Here is an 18,454-nt window from a genome sequence, read left to right as displayed (position 1 = left end):
TATTTTTCGGCCATATTCAGCAACCATTGGACTTCTAAATAGGTATAATCTTATTCTACGTTTTTCTATCTTCATTTTGATATATTATGGATCGAATTTGGTTAAGAAACGATTGAGTTACAAACTTTGAAAATTGCCCAAAATCGTTTTTAACTGAATGACCAAAATCATGGATGGTGAACAATCTCTAAGACTATTTCTGTTGATTTTCAATCTCATGAATCATTTCTATTGATTATGAAAATCTCAGAGGCCCAAAAAAAAAAAAAAAAAAAAAACGAATGGCACTGTGATATGTTAAAAAAATTAGCTCCAACCACAACTTGTCGGGTTTTTTGTGTTGACCTAGTGGTACATGCATTCCTAAAGCCACCCCGTATTAATTAGAAAATAATCACCGCCAATGCCAATTTGCCATGCAGGCATTTAATAATTCCAAATCTTGTTTACGATAATCTCTCTTTGTTTTCTATACATAAAATCTTAGAGGTTGCTCAAGATGTTGAAAGTCAATGGTGAACTGTCGTGGTTTCATTGCAGTGGTTTCATCACCAACTGATCTCACTTTTATATAAAAAAAACAATCATGATTTTGAAAGTCTTATGTCTCATATATCGTGGATGTGAACTTCGTGAGTAATTATTTTGTCATTAAGCTATTCTAAATTGGTATTTAGTGCCAAATAATGACCGGTCAAAGTTGATTTTCGTGTCATGATTATCACGCTCAATTTGTAGTTTTGTTTAAAGGTTTGGTGATCTCTACAAACCTGTACAAAGTACAGGACAAATACTAAGGGCTTGATTTTAGAGATTTGCATTATTGTTCATCTTCTTAAGTATTTGCCCAAAAACAAAAAATCTTCTTAAAACACACGTTACAATTTCGCTTCAAATGATCAGTGTGTGTATATATATACACGACGTGTTGATATGCCAGTATTTCACAATAATTTTTCCGTCCAAAAAAGTTACCCAAACCCTAATCCATAAACTCAACTTGATACGTGGTGGATTTATTGGAAAACACTATACATATGTACACACATGTTTTTGATGTACATCCACCAAACTACTTTAAAAATAAAAAAATAAAAAAACTAGCGGGTGGTTTCGCCACGACAATCTACCTTTCGACGGGTCAAAAAGACTAATAGAGATATTTCAGCCTTCTCTAATCACCATCGTATGATTCACCAGTGCTAGAAATTGAAAACAAGATGTACCATGTGGAATACGGATATGAAATTCCATCCATCAAACTATTATATTTTTTCATTATCTTTCTTCTTTGGTGCGAAAGAACAAGGAATAATCGCATGAGGTTTAGTCTCCACGCAACCACATTTTCGATGTTTAATTTGGGGGCAACAATGGCCAAACATAAAAGATTTGAGCAGATCAACATCTGTGAATTTCGACAAAAAAAAAAAAAAAAAAAAAAAAAAAAAAACATCTTTGAATTTGCTTATTTTATTGGGTATTAAGATTTCTCATGGGTCAAATTAATATTTTGTACCCATTTTTATATTTTTTTGGAAGACTTTGAAGTAAAGAAGAATATTATTCCCCTTCCTCTTTGAAGTAAAGTTGTCAATAAAGCTATAACTCCTTCCTCAAGTATATACCTATGAATAGACCAATCCTTTTCACCAAACCTTGTTTAGTGTCTGGCCAGTTGGACAAATTCAGATGAGGAGTACTAGTCACCTATATGATGAAGTAATTATCACGTTAATGATCTGTTTCGCTTGCAAAATGCGTTATTATTACGTAATGAAATCTAACTGTGGCTTCAATTTTTAAGAGCCCATGTAAACAAAATTTGCCGGTAAAGAAAATGATGCTCAGGAGTTTTTAAATCATGTCAAAATAAACTATGTATGTCACCAATATATGTGTGTGTGTGTGTGTGTGTGTATTGTCCTCGCATCCAGATAACTCAAACCGGCCAAAGTCGTACGTATTCGTTAGACTTCCATATTCACTGTCAGCTAAGAAACCTACCATTCAAAAGCCAGGCTACACATATTTGCATAGGCATATACAATAACAACAACAACAAAGTCTTTTTCCCAGTAAGTGGGGTCGGCAATCTACATACACATATAACAAACAATATAACATTATGTTGTGATTGGCGTGATCGAGCCTCTGAATTTTTTTACTTGGTTTGCTTCCAACTTCTGTATATATAGATTTATTCAACTTCAAGAACTTTCACTGTCATTGACCCACATCCAACACCTCTACATCTTCAAACTTCATGAAACAAGTTAAACAACAGGAGGGAAAAACAAAAGGGTAGAAAAAAAACGTCAGAATAATTGGTGTGGTAAATCAGAAACGACTCTACAAGGCTGGTTACAAAAATTTTACACCATTCTCACATTCTAACAAAATCTAAACCACAGGGGAAGCAGGGGTGTGAGTGGAGGATGACGTAGCAGTCGAATTGGAGTGACCGCGGCCTTCGCTGTGGCTGACCCCTTCGTCTGAATGAAAGGGTTTGGGTTGCTTTGGCCGTGGTCTTTGAATTGGTGGTGAGACCTGTGTGACAGCAGGAGGAGTTGAAGCCAAAGGTGCATATATTCCATTGGCTGCCTCCCCGGAAGCAGTGGTTGCTGCCATTGCTGCGTACTCCTGGGGTGGCACCCAAATGCCTCCCACAACCACAAATTGCGGTGCTGGCGCGCTGCTGTTACTGTTGTCGTGCATTGTTGGAGTTGGTCTTCGAGTATGTAAACGATATTTCTGCAAACAACAATAGATGATCGAAATTAGACTTTGACGAATCGGCTAAATGAAAATTCACAATTTGTTAATGATTCTTCAAGACAATGCATGCTTCTTATGTCACTATTTTTTAAGGACATCCACGCCTGCTTGCACATAGAAAGGCACCTAATTAATATTCATCACTAATAGCATGCAAAATGGCTTCCAATTTCTGTCATGTATGTATAAAATTTTATTCACATCAACCAAATTATGATTAAAAACAGATGGATAATCACATATACAAACCTGCAAATGGCTTTTGACTTCATCATTAGTAAGCCCATCAACCTTCATTAACTCTCTAATTTGTTTTGGTGTAGCAGCTGCAAGAAAAAAAAACCAATCACATAACGCATTAAACACACATCCAATACATCCCAATCCAATCATATAAAATAACATATCCCACTAAATTACTCTCAACTGCATACCATGTGAACCACCAAGCTGTTGAAGAGCATGCAAGAACCGACGGTGCAACTCCGGGGACCAGTTTCGCCTTTGTTTCCTCTGACCCTGTCCATCTTTCTCTTCTTTCTTGTTGCTCCCACCACTGCCTCCACTCGCGGTGTCCGTGGTGGAACTAGTAGCCGGAGCCGAATAAGGTTCTTTAGCCACCGGTCCATTTGTCTTTCCAATGCTTTTTTCCCTTTGGAAAGGCTGAAAAGCACCCCCATTTCTCTTCACCTCCATCACTAAAGCCTTTCTAGGCAATTCCTGCAAGTACCCAACACCCAGAAATCAATACTTTCCACTTCTTCACCTCAAATTTTATAAGCAACCAAACAAAAGGGCAGTCACAAAATTTACTAAAATTGATGAAGGTGGAGTCTTTTTTTATACCTCTTTGAGTGGTGCATCTGGGGTTGTATTCCAAAGCTGTACAGATCTAAGCCAGTCTGGTTTTTTCCCATCATCTCCGGTAATCTTATCATCCTTCTCATTGTCCTTAGCCTCCTGAGACTCTCGAACTTCATCCTCATCACTATCTGAAGATGAAATCCGTTTTAATGGAATGAATTCCTCAAAAACATGCCCCTCACTTGAAGTCTGCTCAGAACACTCAGATTGTCCATGCAGGTAATCTGCGGTTGTATCTGAAATCTGCTGCTTGCCCCTCTCAATAGCTACAACAACAAAAAAACCCCAATTCAGAAAACAAAAACCAGAACAATTCAAGCAAAAAAAACGAAATTTCCCACTCAGAACACAAAAATTAAGCTGAAATTTGAAAAGGGTCTGTGTTCTCCGTAGTACCTTGGGTGACAAGCTCCAAGCAGAGAGGGAGCTCCCTCTGAAAAACTTGAATCTTATGCCTCTCCTCCTCCAAAGCCTTGACATACTCACGGAAACCCAACTTTGCAGAAGCCTGCATTTCCTCTGTGCACTCCATAGCTGGAAAGCTTTTGGCTTCCTATTTCTTTTTCCTTTTATCTTTTGGGGTTCTGGGTTTTCCAGATCCTCTGTCCTTATCTTGGTTTTTGGGTGGAATCAGAAATGGGGGGGGTGAGAATGTAGGATGGGTGGGATTATAAGGGAGCAGGTGGGTGTGCTGTGGGTGTCCAGAGCATAGATAGAAACGAACGAGGAGAATGGGGCGAGTTGAAAGCTTCTTCTCAAAGACGCATATGGGATCTAAGCAGAATCAGAAAACGGAATAATCTTTGCACACCAAAACCCAACAAAAACAAATAATTTATTTAAAAGAAAACAACAAAATCGAGTTTCTTTCTGGAGAGATAAAATTAGAATTAAAAACCCAAAAAAAGGAAGAAAAAAGATTGAATTTTTAAGGGTTTTCAGAGAAAGAAAGAGAGCGGTCGAGGTCGTGGCGTCGCGTACAAACAAGAATCTGTGGTTTCGGGGATTTTTATTTCCTAAATAGTTTTGTTTGGAAGGAAAGTCGGGGGTTGAATATTCCATGGTATATGTGTTCTGATTCTCTTTTCTTTATCCTATAGGTAGGCGATGATGTCACCACCTCTCACACGGGCCTAAAGGATTATTGTTGCCGGTGGTGATAAGATAGTCGAAAGATAACTCATATAGTTAAAAAATTAGAATTTAAGCCCTTGAAGAGAGTTAAGATTTAAGTTCAAAATTGAAAAATTCCATCTACTCTTTTAATTGTTAGCTCGTGAGTCATAAATATGAAGCTAAAACAGAACTCTCCGTTAATTGTTAGTAAGTGAAGTTTATATGTGAGGCTAACATTATCTTTTTAGCCTCACATGTGAGGCGCATGTGCTAATAACTAATGAATAGTTACAAAATCTTTAATTTTAGACATAAATCTTAACAGACTTTAGCACTCTACATGGGCTATCTTCTGACTACTTTATTACTACAAAGACTATTAATCCAATCAAACCTTTTTTATTTTGTCTTATTTAAATTTTCAAATTTAGAAATACATGACTACTTGTCTAGCGAGACCAACACTCGCAGTTTGATCTGAAAAAATATTGTTGTCAACTTACACGCTTGTGACGATGAATTGGTTTAGGGATCATCTCACCACTACCAAAGTTCATACCAAAATGTCAATAAAGAATTTGAGACTACTGTGGAACTTACGTCATTCCAACAATAAAATTAAATTTGAGTTTTGAGTGTTGAGTTTCCAATTCACACATACAAACCATCAAATTCGAACGTAATATTCCTCAATGTCCTTGTTGTGGGTGCATTAGAAGTATATTCGTCAATATCCTTTTTGGATAAGAACAAAAGAAAATTCAAGCAATTTATTTTAATTTTGTCTATATCTAATTTTATTTTTGGACTATTGGCATTGTACTGTTTTATCCGCTTGGTAATTGATGAATATTCTAGATATTTATCTGGGTATAGAACTTGGTTGCTAAAAAAATTAGTAGCAACTTTTGTTGATGATCAATCACAGATGAATAAGTGTTCAAATTATGATTAAAAAATCAACAATTTGAATATTTGTCCAACTGTGATTGGTCATCAGCAGTAGCTGCCGTTGATTTTTCCATGCAAGTCCCATTCTATATTTGGGAATATATTTTCTCGCTCTTCCGAATGTAACCCGGGCTTTTGCGATACCAAAGGGAATCTTCAAATTCGTGACGTGAGGGAGAGGGAGAGCGTGCTTTCACAAGCGTTCCCACGACGCGTGTGATTAGCGTCAAAGGATGTGGCCTTTCACGTCCTCTGAGGGCCAACTGCTTCCCATCCTCATCCGCACCGCCCTCTGTTTACGCTAGGTTTCATCAATACTGCCTTCACGCGCTTCTGTCAGGGCGTGCCAGCTGCGGGACCAATGGTATTTTGACACGTTCGGATTCTGTTCAGACGGATCGAGATTCTGGATGGGCGGCGGGGATTCCAGGGCTGCGTTCAGATTCTACAGACGGCTTAATATTGCTTGGGCTGGGATAAAAATAGCTCCTCACAAATAGGCCCAATATACTTGGACCAATGAATAAATAAATGTAGCAATAGTTCCTTGGTTACTGCTTGAGGTGTACTTTTTGTCACTTTGTTTTAATTTTTTATAATTGTTTAGTGACGAATTAGGCAGGATTACTACTATGGTTATCAGAAACTAAAATCGAATATTACTACTCGTCAACTTCGTCAAATTTTTTTGTCAAAATAACGAAAAATGAAAAACCTTGAATAAAAATTGCTTAGCGGCTTAGTCCAATTGACACGGCTCTCTAATCCTGACATAAACACTTCAGTGAGTAATTTTTCTCTCTAAACTTTGATTCTTGAAGTGTTTACTTACTTAAAACAGGAGGAACCCTAAACTAAGGAAGGAAAAGAAGTAATGGGTATGATCTATATTTCCTAGTATTTCAGGTATGGGATTACGGATTTTTCTAGAGAACCCTCACTTTGTTTAATTGGTATGTCATATTACACGCAGGCAATGTTAGTAACTCAAATAAATTCAATTCCCATTTTTTAATTAACTCATGAAGTCAAGAACTAATATAATGCAATATCCAATCTTTAACTAAACTTGCCATAACATTAAAGTTGCAAGAAGTGATGCATAAAATCTTAAATCAAATCAGCAAAAGATAAAAAGGTGACAACTTTTTATTTCCATCACTTTGTTGGAAAACATCGGGCTTAAGCTTTTATTGTGGGCAACACGTTTACAAATGGAACCCCAAAAAAGGGCTGCCCAAATATAAAAGAATCTCATCAACCCAAAATTAACATAACATGTGTTGTAAACATCTCCAAATTTATAAACATTGATTCAAATTTGAGTTTGGGTTAAGGGTCAAGTTTGTCTATTGGTTTAAATCAATAACTTGGGTCTTAGCTTTTGAAATGACCTTAGTTGTGAAAGTTTTACTATAAAGTTATAAACATTGAAATTAAGTTTGATATAAACTTGCAATTGACTTGTAGCTCAAGTCGTTAAATGCATCAATCTCGTATTCAATTTCCACTGCCCTATATCGCTTGTATTAAGAGCATCTCCCAGGGACTAAACAATTGTTTTGAGGTATAATTGAACCTTGTTGGCTGCTGTGACATTTTGCCCAGTTCATTTGCCTAAAATGTCTACCTCTTAAAAAGAAAACGCAAAATAGATAAGACAATTCTTAATCTATTTTGACTCATGAAACTCCCCTAGGTAGTTTTGCCTAGGCGTTTGCCTAGTCCCTTGAAGTCACGTTTTACTCATGTGGGTAGTGCTTTGGAGATGCTCTTATCTGTTTTCACACGCTCAAAACAAGAATTTACTGATCAGAAATTTCAAATTTAAACATACATAGTAACGCATAGATATCCACGTGTGCGGTGAGTCAAAAATCAAATCTTGACTACTGAAAGGATGGAGCTTGGACTGGACTTGAACAGTAGTTACTAATAGAGGGAGGGAGAGAAAGAGGGGAGCGTGGGAGCTCATCAATCAGCTGGGACCTGTGACAAATCAATGGGGGCGGCTATGAAGTCTGATGAGATAGGCACTGTTGGCTTTTCCCAGTTTCCTTTTTCAGACAAGACGAAGGTTTTGGAAATTTATACTTTGTCTTTCCTGCGTTCCTAGTCTCGCATACACATATTTTGCAAAGCAATGCGATGCGTGACCAACACCTTTGTCTTTTTAACTCCTTGGCATATGTCATTCAACAACCATCGTTCCCAGGGACTGCATCCACTACTATAAGATTTAATACTACATGGACTAGAGACAATGATGCCTCTAAAATTACTGTTTATATGAGAGAATCTCTCCGTGAATTAGGATATATAGATCATTCATGACTTATATATTAATTGGAGGAAAATGTTGTTTTGCCTTATATTTATTTGAATATTTGGTTCATCTTAATAGGCAATTGAATGATATATTATGGTGCTAATTCACCATAATAACTGTCTTTCTAAACTAAGAAATTGTAAGAGACTTATAACTAAAATGGTTAAGAGCATTTAACTCTGAACTTGAAGTGGTGTATTTAAAACTACGATTCCATTTGTATTATTGAAAGGAAAATGGGTATCTATAAGAATGTACTTGCAATAGCATATTATAGGCTTAATAGGTAGTCAAAATCCATTTTGTACTAATCTTGTTAAATCACAAGGCAAAACGGCAAAGATTAAAGGTGGTACAGGAAGTTTCTGTAATTCGAATCGAACCCACATGCAGGCACTTACCTTTGTCTCAGAGAAGTATCTGATGAGCCATCAATTAATCACCAAAACAAAGTTCATGTTCAAAAGTAGCACCATGCATATAATAATAGTGATCTATATATTTAGCTTGGATTCCTACGCTTAGCAAGTTACGCTTCTCTCTCTCTCTCTGTGCTTGCCTAGCCATGCATGCATGCATGTTTTCGAGCACATTACTTTTGTCAATTGATTAGTCATCTCAGGATCATGGATCCAGTGCTAGTGGGTTTCTTAATCCTGATAAGAAATTAAAGGTGGAGCTATAGGGAAACCTAGTACTTCTTTTACCGGTCCTTTTTTGCCAGTCCTTTGCCGTGGGGTTATGTGAACGGGAAGGATCGATCATGGAGCTTCGGGAAGTAGCACGACGATGGATTTGTTTTTTACTATCCGTTCTGTGTTTTTATCTTTTTTCTTGTCAATTTCTATCATGTCTGAAGATTGATGGGATGGTTTGAATTACTATCCATCTAAACTTCCTGTTTTGGGCGGTATACAATCAAACTATGTTACTGCTGCTGCACCAATATTGTTCTGGTTGGCCCCTTCATTGTTTGTATAAAAAATTGATACGTATATGGTACATTAACATATAAGGTCAGTTCGTAATTACTGTGTTTTTAGTTTTGAATTTTTGTTCTACGAGATAAAAGGAAAGTATATGAGAAAATAGAGTGATGGGAAAGAATAATGGGAGATGGTGGGAAAGAAAGGGACAAATGTAGAAACTATATAAATATATATATGCTGAAATTGAAAATATCTTAAAATTGTTTTTTAGTTTTTTATTTTATTTTCATGTCGTACACCATTTTATTCCTCATTCTTTCCACATGTTTTTTATAAATAAAAATAAAATCCTACAGCACAAAAATAAAACACTACAAACTAAGAACGAAATGCTTATTATATCCGTGTGCCTTAAATAATTTGGACTGAAAATAAATGGGGTCTTGGCAATAGTGAACATAGCTTTTTTTAAAGTAGCTAGCATGTTGGAATGAGAAACAAACTGTTGACACACTGAGTTTGGAGATGCCAAGACAAAAGAATTGTCTCATATATCTTCACTTTCTGTTGAACATTGAGATTTTGCACATATATGTACCACGATGGCACTTGTGCATGGATATTGTCTGAGATTCTAATTGAAAAAAGTATATAAACATAGTAACCAGTAGTACTATAGTTGAATGCAATGTTACCTTTAAGAAGCTGGGTAGGGTGTGAAGTGAGCTCTTTTTACTTTCTTACAGTGCAGGTGACTTGCCCTTAAAGAAAAACAATACCACCCATGAAGATTTTGTGCATTTCATTTTCCAAATTTTACTTTATGTATCCCTTTCCATTTTCCACCAAAATTAATAATATTCGTATTATTTGGCACCATCACTATCACTATCATCATCTCTTTTAATAACAAAAGTTGGGGAGATAAACTCACGCCTTCACAGTCTACAATTCTACATGTCTGCACACTGTATGCCAATATATGTGTGCATTTCCATATATTTATCTTTTTAACGCTCTCTACTTTTGGACTGAGAGAGAAAGAGAGAGATTACATAAGGGCAGAAGATGAATAATGCATAAATAAATGGAGAGAGAGGGAGAGAGAAAGGCACAAGAAAATTACAGAGCCAAGCTAAGGTATCGGGAATCGACCATTAGGGTTTTGGAGAAAAGTGATGGGGGAAAAAGTATGGAGTGGTATTGTTTTTGTGTTCTTTGCAACTACCACTGCTCTCCTCCTTTGCCGGTTTTTGTCTCCTCCATTCCCAAATACGCCAAAACCCAAACATCTCATCTCATATTATTTCCTACCTGCTGCTTTCCAATCCAACCCAGTGCAGTCCACGTGCAACTTGCAAACTCTCCTCTCTCTCTAGCAATTTTTCAATGTACGAGTAACACCGTTGCGTAATGCTACACTTGGACTCAAATTGTAATACTTTGAAAGTTGACATAAATTTATGTCACTCATCCAATAGTACGTGGAAAACTACATCACGTCAGTGATAAATGTTACAGCTACATACAAAAATTTAACCTTTTTCTCTCTAACTTCCTCTCGCAATGTGACTAATTTGATTAATTTGAAATTGATATTATCCTGAGCCTGAAATAGTGAATTCCATCGTTTAGGTTTAGGAATTTGAAGAGTGCTAGCCGATAAAAAGTACTTTTAAATAGATTTAGTATTAAGTATTAAATTTTAAAATAACGTGCGACCTAAAAAAAGTAAATTTCAAGAAGGGGAAAAACCCTATCAAATTCATAATCAATGAAAGCAAGTTTGTCGGCTAAGAACTTCTTTGCCGACAAAATATTTCATCAACTATAACATTAAATCGTCGGAAAAAGTCCACGCCAAAACTTTAGCCTTGGCGCGCGTTTAGCCGAGCAAGCAAAAAATTGTCCGGTGAAAGCTATTTTGCCGACAAAATAATTTTGTTGGCTCAAAATTCGTCGGCAGAGCTGGATTTTCTGGCTGTGTATATACATAATAAACATGGTTTCTTTATTTATTGCCTCTTTCTAGCCCCCACTTCCCTTCTCCACCAAAAGCCCAAAATCTCACCCCTCTTTCTTTCTCTCTCTCATATAAACAAATAAACAAAATCACCACCACCATGCAAACTCCCTTCACTACTACTACTATAGACGAAGATTTTCAGGATGAGGACTCCATTTTTCTTTCGCTTGGCCCTCCTGGACAGGATGTCCCCAAACAGTACCACCTCATCTACAACAACCAGTCTTCTTCCTCAACTCAACCTGATCACCATCGAACTTTTTATCATGATTATCCAAACCCTAATCCTGATCCTGAGGACGGCACTGTCACAGTGGCTCTTAACATTGGGCCACCGAGTGGTGGAGGCGGTAGACCGACCTCATCATCCATCAGCAACCCTAACCACAACCACATTGGTGGTCCTGTGGAAGGCCAGTACTGGATTCCCTCCCCTGCACAAATCCTCGTAGGCCCCACCCAGTTCTCTTGCCCTGTCTGCAGCAAAACATTCAACAGATACAACAACATGCAGGTAGTACTCATCATCATCATAATTAATAACACACAAATCTATGCCACTACTAGTAGTTCAATACTTATACTGCCTCTTATATATTTTCAGTATTTTGGTTTCTCTACTGCATTCCTCAGGATTTTTTGCGTTCTTGGAACACAATTTTGTCAAACACTTGCACTATAATTTGATTAGATCTCCCTTTTTTTTCAAAATTTTTTTGCTTCATTTCCACCCATAATTGTCATCATCAAGCACTCCAAAAATCACGAATTATGAGTGGAATCATATAGCTATATTGACCTGATTTACAGATTTTTTTTTTTTAAATCAAATACTTGTGTTACAATTTGTTTATTTCACTTTTTTTTCTTTCCCGAAATTTTGTTGCCGTTTATATATTTCCGCTCACAAATTGTCATCTTGCATTTCAAAATCACAAAAAAAAAAAAAAAAAAAAAAAAGTGGAATCATCAATCAAACATTTTCACCCTAATATATGTATTTTGTTTAATTTGTGTTTACCCTCTAATTATTTGAATGTAGATGCATATGTGGGGTCATGGATCACAATACAGGAAGGGACCAGAGTCTTTGAGAGGGACAAAACCAGCATCATCAGTGCTGAGACTTCCATGCTATTGCTGCGCAGAGGGGTGCAAGAACAACATAGAACACCCGAGGTCAAGGCCGCTCAAGGACTTCCGGACACTGCAGACACATTACAAGAGAAAGCACGGGACAAAGCCGTTCGGGTGCCGCAAGTGCGGGAAGCCGTTTGCAGTGAGAGGCGATTGGAGGACTCACGAGAAGAACTGCGGGAAGCTCTGGTTTTGCATTTGTGGGTCGGATTTCAAGCACAAGAGATCGCTCAAAGACCACGTTCGTGCGTTTGGTGATGGACATGCACCTTATGGTGTGGAGCTGTGTACTGAGCCTGAAGAAGAAGATCACGTGGATGACGAGGAGGACGATAACAATGACGATGATTTGGTTATTAATTAGTTAATTATTACACTTACTTGGTGTTTAACTTTTGAATTAGTTAGCTAGCTAAGTATAATTAAGTAATTAGGGTTTTAGTTAATAGTGAGTGATGGGACTGTGACTGTCTAGCTTGTTTGTGAGAGAGTGAGGGAGTGAGAAGATGAAGACAACAAACAATACAGTGAAAAGCCAAGGTTCTATGCATTTAATGTTGGAAGTGCCAGTTCAATCCTTTAATTAAAGTACGTACCTTTTAATTATTTTTTGAAAAAATAAAATACTTGTTGAGAGAGAGAGAGAGGGAGAGCGAAGGTGGTCAAGTAAATTCAGTGACTACAGAACACAGAGAGGAGGGCAGTGCAGTGCAGTGGAGTCACAGATTCTACTGTTCATAGCTTTTACATTTGGAGAGACATCTAGTGAAAAAAGAAATACTAAAAAAATACGCCAACACTTTGGATCGAACGATCAATGAGTCCGTCGATATGTTGTCAGTGAGGGGTAAGTTTTTGGGACCACTGAAAAAATTGCAGTATTTGGGGTTTCACTCAAGGGTTCTCCTTTTTCCTTTTCAGAACAACTACAAACAGATACTACGAAACATTTTCAGACTCCTGTGGCTGTGAGCGTTGCCCTTTAACCCTATCTATCAAATTTTCTGCATGCATAAAATGGGACCTTTTCCCTCCTTTCTTACCACTCTCTCATAATTATCACCCTTTTTTTCTTTTGTCTTTTCATGCTTTCTTAATTTTTTTTCCTCTCCTTTTTCGTCTTTATATTTAATATATATATACACTGTAATATATACATATATACATATATATATATATATGCGCGGCTGCCATGCAACTCAAAGCCCGCATGTGGATCACGCGACTGTTAATTTAATCAGGTTATGATCGCTAATTAATTATAATTTGTGTCCGTGTGCAGCTTGTATGCATGATGCTAGGGTTACAAAAGTTAAAAACATAAGGACCAGTTGACCATTGGTTCTTGAATTTTCTTCTACACAAATTAAGGGACTTGGTCTGGATCTTCATTAACATCTTTTGTAATGTATGTTAATAAGATATGAGTTTTAGATCCGAGGCAATTGATACAGTAATTTAAACTTAAAATCTCAGTCAGTTTCTTTCCATGTGTGAGCCAATCGGTTGCTCGTTGCTTTTAATATTGCTTGCACGTAATATTTAATTGAGTAATGCTAGAGAGATTAAATTTGTAGACTAAATTAGCAAACAAAATGAGGTGTCACCAATAGAAAATGAGCACGTTTATCAACAATTAAGTAATAATCCAATTATCAACTTCTATATCATTAGGTTACAAAATTTAGTCTAGCATTACTCTATTTACTTCTTCTTAAACCTTTTTATGTCTGTTTTGTGTCTGCAAATATCGATCTTCGAAAACGCAGCCTCCCATCATATTCATAATACTGCTATTAGCTAAAAGACTCGAACGACTTGTACAGCAGTTCAGGCAATTTTCTAGTGGTTATATATTGCTGTACATGTATTGTTATGTATATAAAATGTAAACTAATACCGGATATTACCTTGCCTGAAAGTTAAAAGTAAACTTCTGCTATTCAAAAGATGAGTAGGATTTCTACTCAAAGATCGCTTCTACAAAAAAATCAATTAAAATTAAGATCATTCAGTCATTGAGCTGTATAAAATCATCTAAACGAAATTGATAAAAGCATTCCAAACATTCTATGTGTTTGCTAGAATAGATTAAACAACCTTAGTTTTTATTTATTTATTTTTTGCAAAGATGATATTTACAATGTGGTTCATAATATGAAGCGTTTCTGATCGATCATAAGCACAATGCTCTTTAATTTGAACACGATGAGTTTTGAATATGAGTTCCTATTTATCTTTGAGTAGCCAAGCATTATTCAATGGAAAGAAAAAAGTTCATTTTCCCAGCTGGTTACAGTTGTTTTATGTAATAATTAGCAGGTTCTGGTTCAAAAAGATTTTCTGGGCAAGCAAAAAAAGACTGGTTTGGTTGAGTACTTTCGAGCAAATAATGGGGATTCTCATATGGCCAAGTACAAAAAGTGATAGTTGATATATATATATATATATATATATATATATATATATATATATCTGTGTGTGTATTACAGGCTGAGGAACTGAGCTTGCTAGCTTGTGATATATCAGATGTAATTAGATGCGCATACAAACATGAATAAGAAGAAGCATAGGAGCGTCCGGATGCTGAGCAATAAAAACCATTTCAGGTTAAAATTTCATTGATTTTTGTTAGTTGAATACTTGAATTATATCTGCCAAGGCGACTGGACATTAAACGCAATGTACTAGATCCATGTGATTTGTACAGACTCATTGCAAGTCACTGGTCGAATGTACTCAAAAGATCAATAGTTTACAAGGTATAGGGTCGTCTCTGATATTTTAGAGGTTATGTGCGAATTTAATAAAAAGTCTTCCTTATTTAAAAATAATAATTTTTTCAGACAATATATTCATTATTCAAACTTAATTGATTTGTGTGACATCCCACATCACCCAGGGGAGTGATCCTTAAATATATATTTTCATCCCTACCTAGCACGAGGCCTTTTGGGAGCTCACTGGCTTCGAGTTCCATAGGAACTTTGAAGCTAAGCGAGACAGGGGCTAGAGCAATCCCATGATGGGTGACCCACTGGGAAGTTGCTCGTGAGTTTCCAAAAACAAAACCGTGAGGAATGGTAAGCCCAAAGCGGACAATATCGTGCTACGGTGGTGGAGCGGGCCCGGAAGTGATTCGCCCCAGGCCGAGATGTGACAATGGTATCAGAGCCTAACCCTGGTCTCGTGTATGCCGACGAGGACGTCGAGCCCCTAAGTGGGGTGGTTTGTGACATCTCACATCACCCAGGGGAGTGATCCTTAAATGCATATTCTCATCCCTACCTAGCACGAGGCTTTTTGGGAGCTCACTAGCTTCGGATTCCGTAGAAACTCCGAAGTTAAGCGAGAAGGGGGCTAGAGCAATCCCATGATGGGTGACCCACTGGGAAGTTGCTCGTGAGTTCCCAAAAACAAAATCGTTTAATTGTCACATCCCGCCTGGGGCGGATCACTTCCCGGGCTCACTCCACCGCCGTAGCACAGTATTGTCCACTTTGGACTTACCATTCCCTCACGGTTTTGTTTTTGGGAACTCACGAGCAATTTCCCAGTGAGTTACCTATCATGGGATTGCTCTAGCCCCTTTCTCACTTAACTTCGAAGTTCCTACGGAACCCGAAGCCAGTGAGGTCCCAAAAGGCCTCGTGCTAGGTAGAGATGGGAATATACATATAAGGATCACACTCTGGGCGATGTGGGATGTCACAATTTGCATGTCACTCTTATTAATTGAATAATTTCCAGTTGCCATGAAATTATAATTTATGGCTCATCCATGAAAAAATGGTGCATATATGATTGAAAAAGAGGTATGGAAATACACTTCTATTTGTAAAAGCAAGTAATAAACAAGTTAGTTTTTAATTGCTAAAGAAAAGTGGAAGAAAGTAATACACAGGTTCTTTTATTGCTAAAGAAAAGTGGAAAATTAATATATTTAGTATAAGCTCCACTTAATCAATTGTAATATAAATAAATGATGATTTTTTTTTTCAGTCAATTTTTGTTATTAGAAATTTTCTATCCATATGTAATATATAGGAGGATAAAAAAATTTTGGGGCCCCTAATTTTGCTTCAGCACCTTTTGCACACCCCAACGCCCCCTCTGACAAGGTATCATCGGCGTGTAGTTTCAATGGTCCTAGTAACTAAGGAAAGAGTAATGCTAAGGAGAACAAATTTACCATTGTTTGCAGACCACATGATGTGGCTAGTTGGTTTCATTTTTGATGATTTAAAGAATGACTCCAACTATCAACCACCACATCATGTGGTCTACAAAAGATGCTCTAAAAATTTGGTATCTTTAGCATAACCAATGAAAAATGCTACTCTTACCACAATTTGTACCATCATTTGAAGAGATCGTTGGCATAACTCACATATGTTTTGTGAGCGCTACCTTTATTAGAGATGGTACAAATGATCGTACATATATGTGGCAAGTATAGCATTTGCATTACTCAAAAATAATAAGTAGGTAGACATTATGTGCACCCTCCTATTCACCTATTTGTGATCACAAATTTTTACTGTAAATAAATATCTCATCTATGGCTATAATTTCTTAATCATCAATCTTAAGTAATAAACAAATTGACAGTTCATCATGATCACCGTAGTTTAATAAACGTTGCAATTCAAGGATAAGCCCCACTTTTAGTTATTTTATGTACAGAGAAATCACATGAGCACGGATTAATAGCACATTGAGCGGAGAAGAGTTGAGACTAACCCACCTTATAAGGACTAAAATATCCCACCATGTGAGAAACATGTGATTGTCCCATCAAGAAAATGAACACAAAATGCGATTTCTTAAAGGGGCGTTTTGATATAGGCGCCTCGTTTTTTAATTTTTTAGACTAAACATATACTCATTTTGAAAATTTGATCAAACATTTTCCTAAAATTTTGGTTATTAATTTCAGCTTTTTCACATAAGTTCAATTTTGTTTAGAATTTTAGTTTTTCACGACTTCTCTTGGGCATTTAGTTTTTTTTTTTTTTTTTTTTTTCTTTTCCTATTATCCCTATATTTATGCATTTATTATCCATCTCTATGCATTTTTTTATTGTTTGTTATAATTTTAACTTTTTTCTTCTTTTTTTTTTTTGTGTGAATATAGTAGAATATTTATAAATAAAAAATTGTCAGATTTTATTATTTAGAAAATCCAACACATAATAAAGATTTGTTTGATTATATAGCTACGTCTAGTTACCTATAATATAGACACATTTAGTTTTATAGTGGATTTGATCTTTTGTATTTCTCGGTACATTTGAAATGTAAATGTACCAAAAGGGTTATCTGATACAGACATGTGGTTTTGTGGTACATTTGGGATTTTTTGTTCATTTGGTCTTTTGGTACATTTGGAATCTAAACATACCAAAAGGGTTAGCTGACAATAGGCACATTTGGATTTATTGTACATTTGAAATTTTAGTACATTTGGTTTCTCTATAGATTTGAAATCTAAACGTACCAAACTAGTTACATAATAATGGTTACATTTGAATTTTTGGTACATTTGGTTTCTCGGTATATTTGAAATCTACCAAAAGTTGATACTTTTGTTTTCAAATGTATCATAAGTTTTAAGTATATTTTTTATATATCTATACGTGAAAAAAATATGTATTGAAGACTTTTTATTGAGACATTTTTAATAGAAAGAGAATTTTGTTTTTAAATACTAATAATAAGGAAATGAGGAATTAGTTAATTAAATTTTTATTTTATTTTATTTAAAAAAATGTCATTTAATGCATAGAAGGGGATTGACGAAATTAAATTACTGTACGAAACAATAACTGGAGGAAATCAATTCATATAAAACATATGTCCATGACTTCGAATTCACCTTTAGCTAAAATGAAACTTAGCAATCCTGATCAAATTATTTGTAGATGTGTGCATGATTCTGAGTTTAATTCAATCTTAACTTTATGTCACACTTATGCATGTGGATGTCACTTTGGTACACAACGCACAACACTTAAGGTTTTAGAATGTGGATTTTATTGGCCTACTATCTTTAAGGATACTAGAATTTTTTGTATGACTTGTGATCGTTGTCAAAAAATGGGCAATATAGGTGCAAAAGATCAAATGCCACAAACGCCTATCTTTTCTGTTGAGATTTTTTATGTTTGGGGTATTGATTTCATAGGTCCTTTTCCTTCTTCACATGGTTTCAATTATATTCTACTAGTTGTGGATTATGTGTCGAAATGGGTGGAAGCAAGAGTTACCCGTACTAATGATTTCAAAGTGGTTGCAGATTTTGTTAAAACTAACATATTTGCA

General features: G+C 36.1%; 2 protein-coding genes across 2 annotated transcripts; one reads left to right on the top strand and one right to left on the bottom strand.

Annotated features, from left to right (window-relative positions):
• Window positions 1–2,209: 2,209 nt before the first annotated feature.
• LOC103947165 (transcription factor HHO3) lies at window positions 2,210–4,638 on the bottom strand. Its single transcript, XM_009358024.3, has 5 exons — window positions 4,039–4,638; window positions 3,625–3,908; window positions 3,213–3,498; window positions 3,028–3,104; window positions 2,210–2,754 (listed from the first exon to the last, which is right to left on the bottom strand). Exons 1-5 carry the CDS (start codon window positions 4,172–4,174, stop codon window positions 2,404–2,406), a joined length of 1,134 nt encoding a protein of 377 aa, XP_009356299.2. The 5' UTR covers window positions 4,175–4,638; the 3' UTR covers window positions 2,210–2,403.
• Window positions 4,639–10,921: 6,283 nt separating this feature from the next.
• LOC103947156 (zinc finger protein WIP6-like) lies at window positions 10,922–12,713 on the top strand. Its single transcript, XM_009358016.2, has 2 exons — window positions 10,922–11,507; window positions 12,036–12,713. Exons 1-2 carry the CDS (start codon window positions 11,091–11,093, stop codon window positions 12,492–12,494), a joined length of 876 nt encoding a protein of 291 aa, XP_009356291.1. The 5' UTR covers window positions 10,922–11,090; the 3' UTR covers window positions 12,495–12,713.
• The last annotated feature ends 5,741 nt before the right edge of the window (window positions 12,714–18,454 follow it).

The sequence above is a fragment of a genome, unplaced genomic scaffold, assembly GCF_019419815.1.
Source record: "Pyrus x bretschneideri cultivar Hongxiangsu unplaced genomic scaffold, Pyrus_bretschneideri_v1 Contig22, whole genome shotgun sequence".
Taxonomy (NCBI): Eukaryota; Viridiplantae; Streptophyta; class Magnoliopsida; order Rosales; family Rosaceae; genus Pyrus; species Pyrus x bretschneideri.
This window is presented reverse-complemented; position numbering and strand designations above follow the sequence as displayed.

What these genes read in the sequence shown, in the direction of transcription:
- LOC103947165 (XM_009358024.3), bottom strand. Translation starts at nt 4,174, where the DNA reads ATGGAGTGCACAGAGGAAATGCAGGCTTCTGCAAAGTTGGGTTTCCGT. An exon ending in CAGATGCACCACTCAAAGAG is followed by an intron (nt 3,499 to 3,624) that starts GTATAAAAAAAG and finishes GGGTACTTGCAG; the next exon opens with GAATTGCCTAGAAAGGCTTT. An exon ending in AAGTCAAAAGCCATTTGCAG is followed by an intron (nt 2,755 to 3,027) that starts GTTTGTATATGT and finishes TGTTGTTTGCAG; the next exon opens with AAATATCGTTTACATACTCG.
- LOC103947156 (XM_009358016.2), top strand. Translation starts at nt 11,091, where the DNA reads ATGCAAACTCCCTTCACTACTACTACTATAGACGAAGATTTTCAGGAT. An exon ending in ACAGATACAACAACATGCAG is followed by an intron (nt 11,508 to 12,035) that starts GTAGTACTCATC and finishes ATTTGAATGTAG; the next exon opens with ATGCATATGTGGGGTCATGG.